Source organism: Corvus hawaiiensis, chromosome 3 (genome assembly GCF_020740725.1).
Source record: "Corvus hawaiiensis isolate bCorHaw1 chromosome 3, bCorHaw1.pri.cur, whole genome shotgun sequence".
NCBI classification, from domain to species: domain Eukaryota; kingdom Metazoa; phylum Chordata; class Aves; order Passeriformes; family Corvidae; genus Corvus; species Corvus hawaiiensis.
Window position 1 is genome coordinate 117,985,578 of NC_063215.1, and position 9,205 is coordinate 117,994,782.

Consider the following 9,205-nt stretch of genomic DNA (forward strand, 5'->3'; position numbering starts at 1 on the left):
GCAGTGCAGCGGCGGCGGCAGCGCCCCCTCCCGCCCCGCGCGCGGCGTCCGGTCGCCGCGGCAACGCGCCGCCCCGCGCGGCGTCACGGTGACGTCACGGCGCGCCTCGGACAAGCGACGCGGCCCGGCTCGGTCCCGGTCACTGCGGCGGGAAGTGGGGGCGGACACGACACTGCTCCGGGCCACCGGTGACGTCACGACGGCCTCGCCCTCGCTCCGTGTGACGTCACACCGCCCCCCTCCCTGTGGTGCTGCACCCCCATCCCGCCCAGCTCAGCTTTCCGAGCGGAACCCCACAGCGGTAACTCTGCTTCTCGCAGTCAAAGTTCACCGCCGCATTCCCACCTGCCAGAACCCTACAGGGAAGGAAAAGCCTGGCCACGAGAAGTTCTTACCGCATGCCAAAACAACGCATCAGACACTAGAATCAGTCTCGCTAATAAGCTCGCTAATAAGCACAGCAAATTAATTAAGCGGGAATGTGTTAACGCACTCCACGCTCCCACCAAAGAGAAGGAGCCTCCGTTTAAGCTTTCCCAGGTTTTCAGCTGATGGAAATATTTGATCCACTGTGAACTATAAAAAACAGTAGCAGAAAACTGAAATTAGAGATAATTACACAGAACAGCCCAACCACTGGGAGTGGCTCACCAGAGTTACTCTGCAAAGGCTCAGACAGTCCCAATCCTGTTATTTCACCCACACAGTTTGATTCCTACTGCATGTCTACTACTGCATCAAGTATTCCCAAACATTTTTAAATTACTTCCTGTGGGAAGCCACCCAAGCCTGATAAAGACCAGCCCAGATCCCCATTTCCCACATAACAATCCTTCCCAATCATGCCACACGTAACTTTCGTTCCTTCGTGGCAATTTGGCAAAAATCGGGGAAACGAATAATTTTTTTTCCGAAAACCTCACTTGGAAATTCTGGAATAACACAATGAGGACAGCAGAATGCAAGAAAAGCATAGGAAAATTCAGAAAAAATGTCTTTACCAACTTAGAGAAGTATCTGAAATCTAAATTCTCAAAGTCAGTCTGAAAGCTTCCCTTAGGTCTCAGAGAAAGCAAAGCCCACTGATTTCATACCACCCCACAGCCATCCACAGAATTAGCTAACGATGGAGTATTGCTGTGATCTGATGACATCCACTTATTTCATGATGAATGGAAACTGGATGGCATGCCAGAGAACTGGAGCACGGTTTTTTAATCAACCTGAGCTATTAGGCAGTTCAGTCCCCCTCTGTTGGTTTTTTTAAATGAGGAAAAAAAAAATCCGTATTTGAGAATAAACAAAAAAATCAGTATCTTAAATTTTACTCATTTGCTGTTCTAGAGACTGTGCTTGATCAGTTACAATCATTCAAAGGTACCGGAACTATCTTTTAGTATTTTTCATTTCTAAAACCAAAACCCTGTGTTTATACTCTGACAGCATCAATAATCCCTGTCATTTGCTCGAGTCTGGTAAGTTTTGTGACTATTGTGAAATTCAGGGAACTTCAGTAGCTCAAAGCAGGTAAGAAAGATGCAGGAGTGCCCTGCACTGGCATCATGCCTCTGTTACCAGTCAAACCAGTTACACCAGTACACTTGTTCCAAGGAGAGATTATCCAGCTGCTTAAAGGCTGAGCTCCACGTGGCCACAGAACCCAGGGGACAGATTTATCAGCCCAAAGCTGCTTCACATTGCTCTGCAGAGGAACCAGTCCAAGACACAAGGAGAAAGGAAAAGGATGTGTCTCACCACCTGTGGAGACACACAATTACTGCTTGCCATTACAGCCCCAAAATGTTCACCAATCTCAACACTTGGGCCACACCTGCATGGATAAAAATCTGGAAGGAGTTACATAAGAACATAACTTTTTGTGTTACGTTTTGCAAAACAAGTACAGTTCTGCCATGATTGCAGTCAAGAGTATTTCTACACTGGTGCATCAAGAAATTCCTCTGCTGGTTTCCAAGTTTGCACCTCCTCTGGAAGACTTTCATTGCAAACAGATCAGATTTGTAAGAAACTGCATTTGCTTTGTATTTACCCCACTAACAAATTTCACCAAGACCGCCAAGTGAGTCAGAACAACCTTAAAATCTCAGATGGAGTATAATTCCACACAAGGAAGCGTTTTTGAACCTGTGCAAAAGTGGCCAGTTTATTGGGTTTTACTAGGCAAACTGAGTATTTTAAATTTACTATTCAGAAAGCTGAACAAAGCTTTGACCCTGTGCATGTTCATGCTCTGTTTGCACCCAGAGAACCACTCAGACATGGAATTTGTCAGTAGCTCACATATTCAAGCAGATAATGGTTGACCTACTAAACAGGATCAGTAAGATTTCAGTAAGAATAAACTAAAACCTTATATAAACAGATGTCAAAGCTCTGTTACAGACTTCCAGGTCTGCTACAGGTATATAAATAATTCCAAATAATAACACAAAGGTAACCAAGTATGTACAGACCTCAAAATAAGAGCTGATTGCCTAATGCTTAAGTTAAGCGGTATTTCAACAACCTCTCTTTTCTGATCTCCTCTTCTACACTCTCCTGTTGCAGCCACGCCTGCTCCTTTTGGTCTTCTCCCCTTCCTAAAGTTGTGCAAGTCTTGAGCAGCCTGTCCACCAGCCTTCCTTTTCACCCAGTGCTCATTTAGGTCTTTTTTCTGTAGCCTGACACATGGACAGAAACAGACAGTGAACTGTAATGTGTATTTTACTTCAATTAACTTTAATACCCTCCTGCAATCAGTACAATTAATTGTGAGTTAAATAACTAAATTTCCTCAGAGCCTTCTTTTCCAATTAAAGTAATTGCAAGACTGAAAGGATCAAAATTCTTGTTGAGATTTAATAGATACAATGATGATGGCGACTTGTAGGCTAAGTAAAACAAATATAAAGACAACTCAGGTAAGAATAACCTATCTTCCTCTAAAAGAATTGTTATCAAAAGAGTACGACCTGAAAGTGAAATTAAACTTGTCTTTCTAAAAATGAGACTTAAAACATTCCAACAAACATCATGGCACTGCCTTCTCAACTTGTTCTGAGCCAGAAAACAGAAGAGAGAACAGGAAAAAACCAGCCAGAAAAACAAGAAATCTACCTGAATGGATACTCTACCAAAACCCACAAAGTTTGGGGTTTATTTATTCATTCATTTAAAGACCCTTCCTCTGACTGAAATCTTTCACTGCCACAAAAGAGGCTGACAGTCCATGAATTACATCTCAGGACATTAGTTAATTCCCTCCAGGGACACACTCTGCACACAGAACTGTACATTTGATGCCCCCCTTCCCCCTTTTGCCTCTCTGTATTTTAGCTTTCAGATTTTTTTTTGCTATTTTCACTTCAACAACAGATCTAATTTTCAAATACAGATAATTTTCTTCTATGCCCTGGTACACAGGGCAATGTCTCAGGAACACGTTCTGTTTTAAATCTATTAAACCTATTTTCAAGTTTCTCATTTGCCCTTTAACTACTCTTTCCTTTACAGCTGCACTTGAAAATTGAACAATTTACTATAAATTATTCTAATCACCATCTCCCAATACCTGAGCACAGCCACTTCAATGCATGTTCTATTTATTAATAACAGGCATTCAGAGATTACTTTAAAATCAAGGTTCCGCATAATATCTGTCTTTTCAGCCACCCTACCTTGATAAAATTGTGTTAATTTCAGGTTTTTTTAGAGTTTTGTTGTGTTGAAGAGACTTGTAAGAACCCAAGGCCAGCAAATGCAATTAAAATATAAATACTGAAAGCTTTGTTACCACATAATGGGTGTTGAAGATCCCTGTAGGAATGATCAAACTGAACCTTCTCAATCAATTAAGCAAAGGCCTGTGCCCTACTTATATTTTCGAGTACCTTTAAAATAAAACAGCTATTTTAATGATTAAGATAAACTTAGTTATTTAATCCACTGGTGTAACCTTCAGAAATTCGACGTTATACATACATACTGCAAGGAAAAAAAAAAGTTTTAATTATCTTTGCTTCATTTAACAAAAAACCAGAACAGTATTTCAAGACAGAAGTCTCAAACACTCATTTGAAGAAAAGACTCTGAACAGTCTTAATATTTTTATGGCTTTTGATAAACTGGAGCCCTCAAATTTTATGGGCAGATGCAAAATTTACCACCTGAAAGGCAGCATAGAAAGTTTGTCCAAGACCTTCTCTAACTGAGACAATTAAGTGAGAAATGTTACTTTTTCTTTGATGTTCCAATTAATTTTAACTTCCCCCTACTCGAGGCTTTCCTACTGCTTAAAAATGCAGGACAGATATCCTAACACTCATATCAAATCAATACAGAACAGAAATAGGCTGAGATGCAGATGGCTGCTGATAGACTGTGGACAGGCAGCTAACAGGCTGCAACACAAAATGGCTGAGAGTGATGCAAAGTTAGTTAAGGGAGTTAACAGCTAATGAGTGCCTGACTGCAGAACACCCTTTCTTCTGATGTCTTTTAATAAACAAAAGAGAATAACTGAACTACTGGTGATGCCTCACTGTTATCCCTTTGTAAACTCTCTTTCTCCTCCCTTCCTCCCAAGTCCCTTTTTTCTAAGAGCTCAGTTCTTTATGACAGAACCCTACTTCTTATGAAAAGCAACTCAAACCTTTTTACTATTCAATTGTGTAAATCTCCTGCAATTCTCCCTCCTTTCAGAGGGAGACAATGGGCTATTACTCCTTTATGGTTCTGTGTGTGAAGAATTGGAGGACATCTCACAGAAATCAATCTTCCCTTTGCACATGTATTGAAGAGGCTTCTTGTCCAGCAAATATTTCTAGGAAAACTGGGTGTTAATTTTTCTCCTAAACAAGAATGGCAGTCCCTTATTTTTTTTTTCTTTGTTTGCTTTTTTGTAAATGCCTCACTTCTCCTATCTCAAGATCTCAGAGTTGCTGCCAGGTGGGTGGATAGAATCACTGATGTACAGCCTTAGGTGAGTCAAAAATAAATACCACAAATTTGAGCAATCATTTCTCCATCCCTTCACCAGCCAGTAGCAGCAATAACTGGTACAGACCCACCAGTGTTCCACTACAAACCAGATTTTCAACAAACCCTAAGTGGTATCAATAAAGCACAGTTCAGTTGCTTTGTTGATCAAAGTGCATCAGAGTTCCTGCTTCTCTCCACCAGCCACAGCGGAGTCCGACGCAACGGGAACTTTGCTACTTCCAGCAAAAACAGTTTCAAAAGCAGCCTCCTGCTCCTCTAAAGTCACAGCAGCAGGGGCTCCCCTGACAGCTGTGCTGGGAAAGGCTGGCCGCTGCTCCGTAATCCTTTCCAGGTCCACTGTTCTCCTACCTCTTCTTTTGCCCAGGACTTTGATGTAATTAGCTGGCACGAGTCCTGTTGTTTGGCCATCATAACTAGCCAGAAGCCAACCACGGATCTTGGGTTGTTGTTCTGAAGAAGAGAATGCAAACGCTTCAAGTTACAAAACAATTCAACAAAACGGAACAAAACTACTCATTAAGTTTTATTAGAATGCAAGTAATCATTTAATGGGGAGAAAAAAAATCAGTGTGGGTGAGAAATTTGGTCCAATAAAGTGGTTTGGGAGTTTTTTGTTTTAATTTTCAAACTCCTACAGTATAGCTTGCTTCCCATGTGATTAGGAAGTAAAGCCAAAATTAAAAGTTTACCTTTGGGTGCTAATCTTAGCATGTCACCAGCACGGAAAGAAATTTCTTCTTCTGAGAGAGCATTGAAATCATATTCTGCTCTTCCAACCACATGGTCATCTTCTCCACTTGCCCAGTTACTAGACACTGTTTTCAAACACAAATCACAAGTGTATCTGCTTTGAGTTACCAAGTTTGGTTTGTTTTTCAAAGGAAAATGAAGAAAACACTTTAACTTCCTTGCTAAAACTTCTCCAATAGAGAAGTGACATGAAAAGCAAGACTTGTTGAGTAAATCCAACCAACAATTCTCCCACCCAACCCAAACTGCCACACCTAATAGGAAGGAACCAGAAACAGAGAGGAACCATGATTCTGGAATCACAGAAAGCCTCAGCATGAAACCACATCCTAACTCAACAACAGGCAGGCTGTCACTTGCACCACATGCCTAAAAGTCAGTACCGTGCCCCAGTATCTATTAATTACCACTGCTGTAGTGTGAGATTAATCACTATACAGGCAACAACAAAAGCAACAATACATGCTGCACTTCTCTGGTGCTGCAGGTCATCTTTACCTGTTTCTTCCTCACTGTAGGTAGAAAGCAGCTTCCAAATCAGGTAGGGGCCTCCCATTATAACAGCAAAGAACAAGAAAATGGGCCAGGATTTTGCAGAGTTAGCCACCTTGTCTTCAAGGCCAGCACGAGCTACTTTGCCCTCACTCTCAGCCCACAAATCCTCGTTCTCAGAGCTCTGCCGCAGACCCAGCAAGCGCTGCAGGCGTTGGTAGAGGTACCTTATAGTTCTCACTAGAGCAAAAGCTGAGAACACCTTGGTGAAGTGAATTTTGAGGCGGGAGAAGTGGTTGGCCACATCCAACACAGCTCTGAAGCTGTTGTAGACTGCTGAGAAGGTTGCGTCCATCATCATGCTGACCGAGGCAAAGGCATGCACGATGCTCTCGATGGACTGAAAGGCACCTCTGCTGCTCTCCTCAGCCTGCTGGACGAACCTGCTGGGAGGAATGCCATCGGCACAGAAGCGGTTATAGCCCAGACCGCCGTAGCCATAGCTGTAGGGACTATAGCTTCCATAGAAAGAGGTGCCATATGAACCATAGGCTGGAGAAAAAGAACTGCTATAGGCTGGCCTGAAAGTGCTCAGGCTGCTGCTTCCCGTTTGCTGGGATGGCCTCGGCAAAATGGGTGGAGGGATTCGTGCCACCGTGGGTTGTCCGGGCCTGGTCAGCAGGTTGTCACCCAAGTCAGCAGACCTAAACGAATTCAGATAATCAAGATCAGCACCCAAAGTTTAATTTTTCCTTTCCACAGAGCCCTCAGCTAACTACATAAATACCATGGTGAGTTTCAGTAGTGCTGGGATAGGGAAGTTGGGAGCCAAATGCTCGGTATGCTGTACAGCGTTGGCTGGAAGTAAAAAATCTGGTCAGGAAACACAGACTTTACGGGGAATAAAACCCCCATGATGAGATATCCAGTGTAAATATGGAACTGGAATGTAAACATGGAAAAGCTTTGTCTATTTATTGTACAATTTATTATGTATTTAATGTATCAACACGTGAAATACACAACCCAGAGCCATCAAACCTGCTGCTCTAACACCCAGGGTCATTCTTCTGCACATGAGAGCCTCTCATAGGCCCTAAGAGGAATTTTTAGGAACTTTCCAATCTGAAAGCTTTATTTCCAACACTTGTTCCCAGCTCTTCTATACAATGAGCCAATGATATAGCAGGAAGGAAGTTTGAGAGCTCCTTTGGATCCACTCTTAAAGGGTGGCATGACTCAATTGAGAATCTAAGTAATTATGCAACTATGTGTGCAAGGGCTTTGGGGTCCCCAATTTCCCTCTCTACCCAAACTACCTGATCACCTTTGTGCAGATTGTCAAGGGGTTGAATCTGCTACTGGTAAGTGTTGGCAGAAGGAGGTATTATGACTCCATTATCTGTACTTAATTGAGTAATTTTTCTTTTCCTTTGTATGTCCATAAGTTTAAATCATTTTACCAACACCCTTTGTAATAAAACTCTGCAAGTACTTGACTGGCATTTGACTTCTGTCAAGCAGCTTTTTGTCCAACTTCTGCCATTTCAATAAAAATATATGTTTCATCCACATATTATCACCCTAAAAGTCAAACATTTTATTTCCCATGCTTACTGCCTCATCCCATGACTTCCCAGAAAAAAAAGAAGAAAGTCAAGCTGGAATGGCTACGGAGCTGCTACTTGCTGAACTATTTCCATACAAGGCAGGGAACAGCTTCCTCTCAGCAAAACTTACAGGTTTCCACAGCAAAGAATCACTGCTGTTTTTTCCATCACAGACTGTAACTCTCTCAGCGGTTGAAAACAGGAGGAAAAATAAGTTATTATCCCAGCAAACAGAGCCACTGTAACTCAGTAAGTCACACTACAGTCCTCTCCCCAGTAGTCAGCTTGGGACACCACACTTTAAAGCTGCTTGCAGCCATTTAAAATGTGGTAAATAAACCCAGAATGGAAAACTAACACCAAGCTTCTGGCTCAGCACGCTGCAGGCTGCAGAGAACGCAGCGAAGTTTCTGCTCAATGTTTAGTGTTGGGCCACCCTTTTGCCCAGTTTCAGCTCTCTGCGATTGCAATCACCAGCACCAAGCGAAAAACAAGACGAGTATTCAGCCACCGAGCGAGCTTTCCTTGACTTCTCATGAAAAGGAAGGAGCATACAAACACTTTCTGTGCATCCTTCTCCACGAGCCGGTTGGGTTTTCTGGGAGAGCTCCCAGAAGATGGGAACACACACGAGACTGGCAACACACAGGAATGTTTTCCAAGTGCTGGGGGTGACACGCAGCTCCCCCAGTGCTGCAGAGGCTCGGGGGCTCACAGAGCTGCACAGCGGCCAGGAACGGACTGTGAATGCCCCAAGGAATGGACTGTGAACTCACACCGGTGACAACACAGCTCTCCCTTCCCCACACCGCACACGCAGCTTCCCTCAGGCGCCAGCGGGGTTTGACTCGAGCCCCGCACGCCGAGCCCACCCCTCCCTGCCCGGCACAAGCCCCTCACAGCGCGGGGCCGCCCCCGGCCGCACCCCGCGACCGACCCCCGGGGCCGCGCACAGCCCCGGCCGGGCCCGACCTTTGAGCCCGCCCCAGGGGAGCGGGCCCGGCCGGCCCGAGGGGGCGAACCCCCATGGCCGCCGCGGCGGGGACACCCGGGGAGGGACGCGCGCACTCACTGGAAGGAGGGCGCGGTGCCCGGCAGCCGCCGGGACTCCCAGGGCTTGGGCGGCGGCGTCGCCGCCATCGCACCCCCTCGGCCCCGCTCGGCTCCGCTTCGGCACCGCTCGGCTCAGGCTCGGCTCCGCTTCGGTCCCGCTCGGCTCCGTTTCGGCACCGCTCGGCTCAGGCTCGACCCCGGCTCGGCCTCACTCGGCCCCGCTCGGTTCGGGCTCGGCCTCGCTCGACCCCGCCCACTGGCAGGCACCGCGCGGGAGCGCCGAGCTATTCCACCAGCCG

General features: G+C 45.1%; 1 protein-coding gene across 1 annotated transcript; it reads right to left on the bottom strand.

Moving 5' to 3' along the window:
* Positions 1-2,136: 2,136 nt before the first annotated feature.
* Positions 2,137-9,108, bottom strand: PEX13 (peroxisomal biogenesis factor 13). Its single transcript, XM_048296149.1, has 4 exons — positions 8,926-9,108; positions 6,250-6,947; positions 5,691-5,816; positions 2,137-5,451 (listed from the first exon to the last, which is right to left on the bottom strand). Exons 1-4 carry the CDS (start codon positions 8,991-8,993, stop codon positions 5,156-5,158), a joined length of 1,188 nt encoding a protein of 395 aa, XP_048152106.1. The 5' UTR covers positions 8,994-9,108; the 3' UTR covers positions 2,137-5,155.
* Between the last annotated feature and the right edge of the window lie 97 nt (positions 9,109-9,205).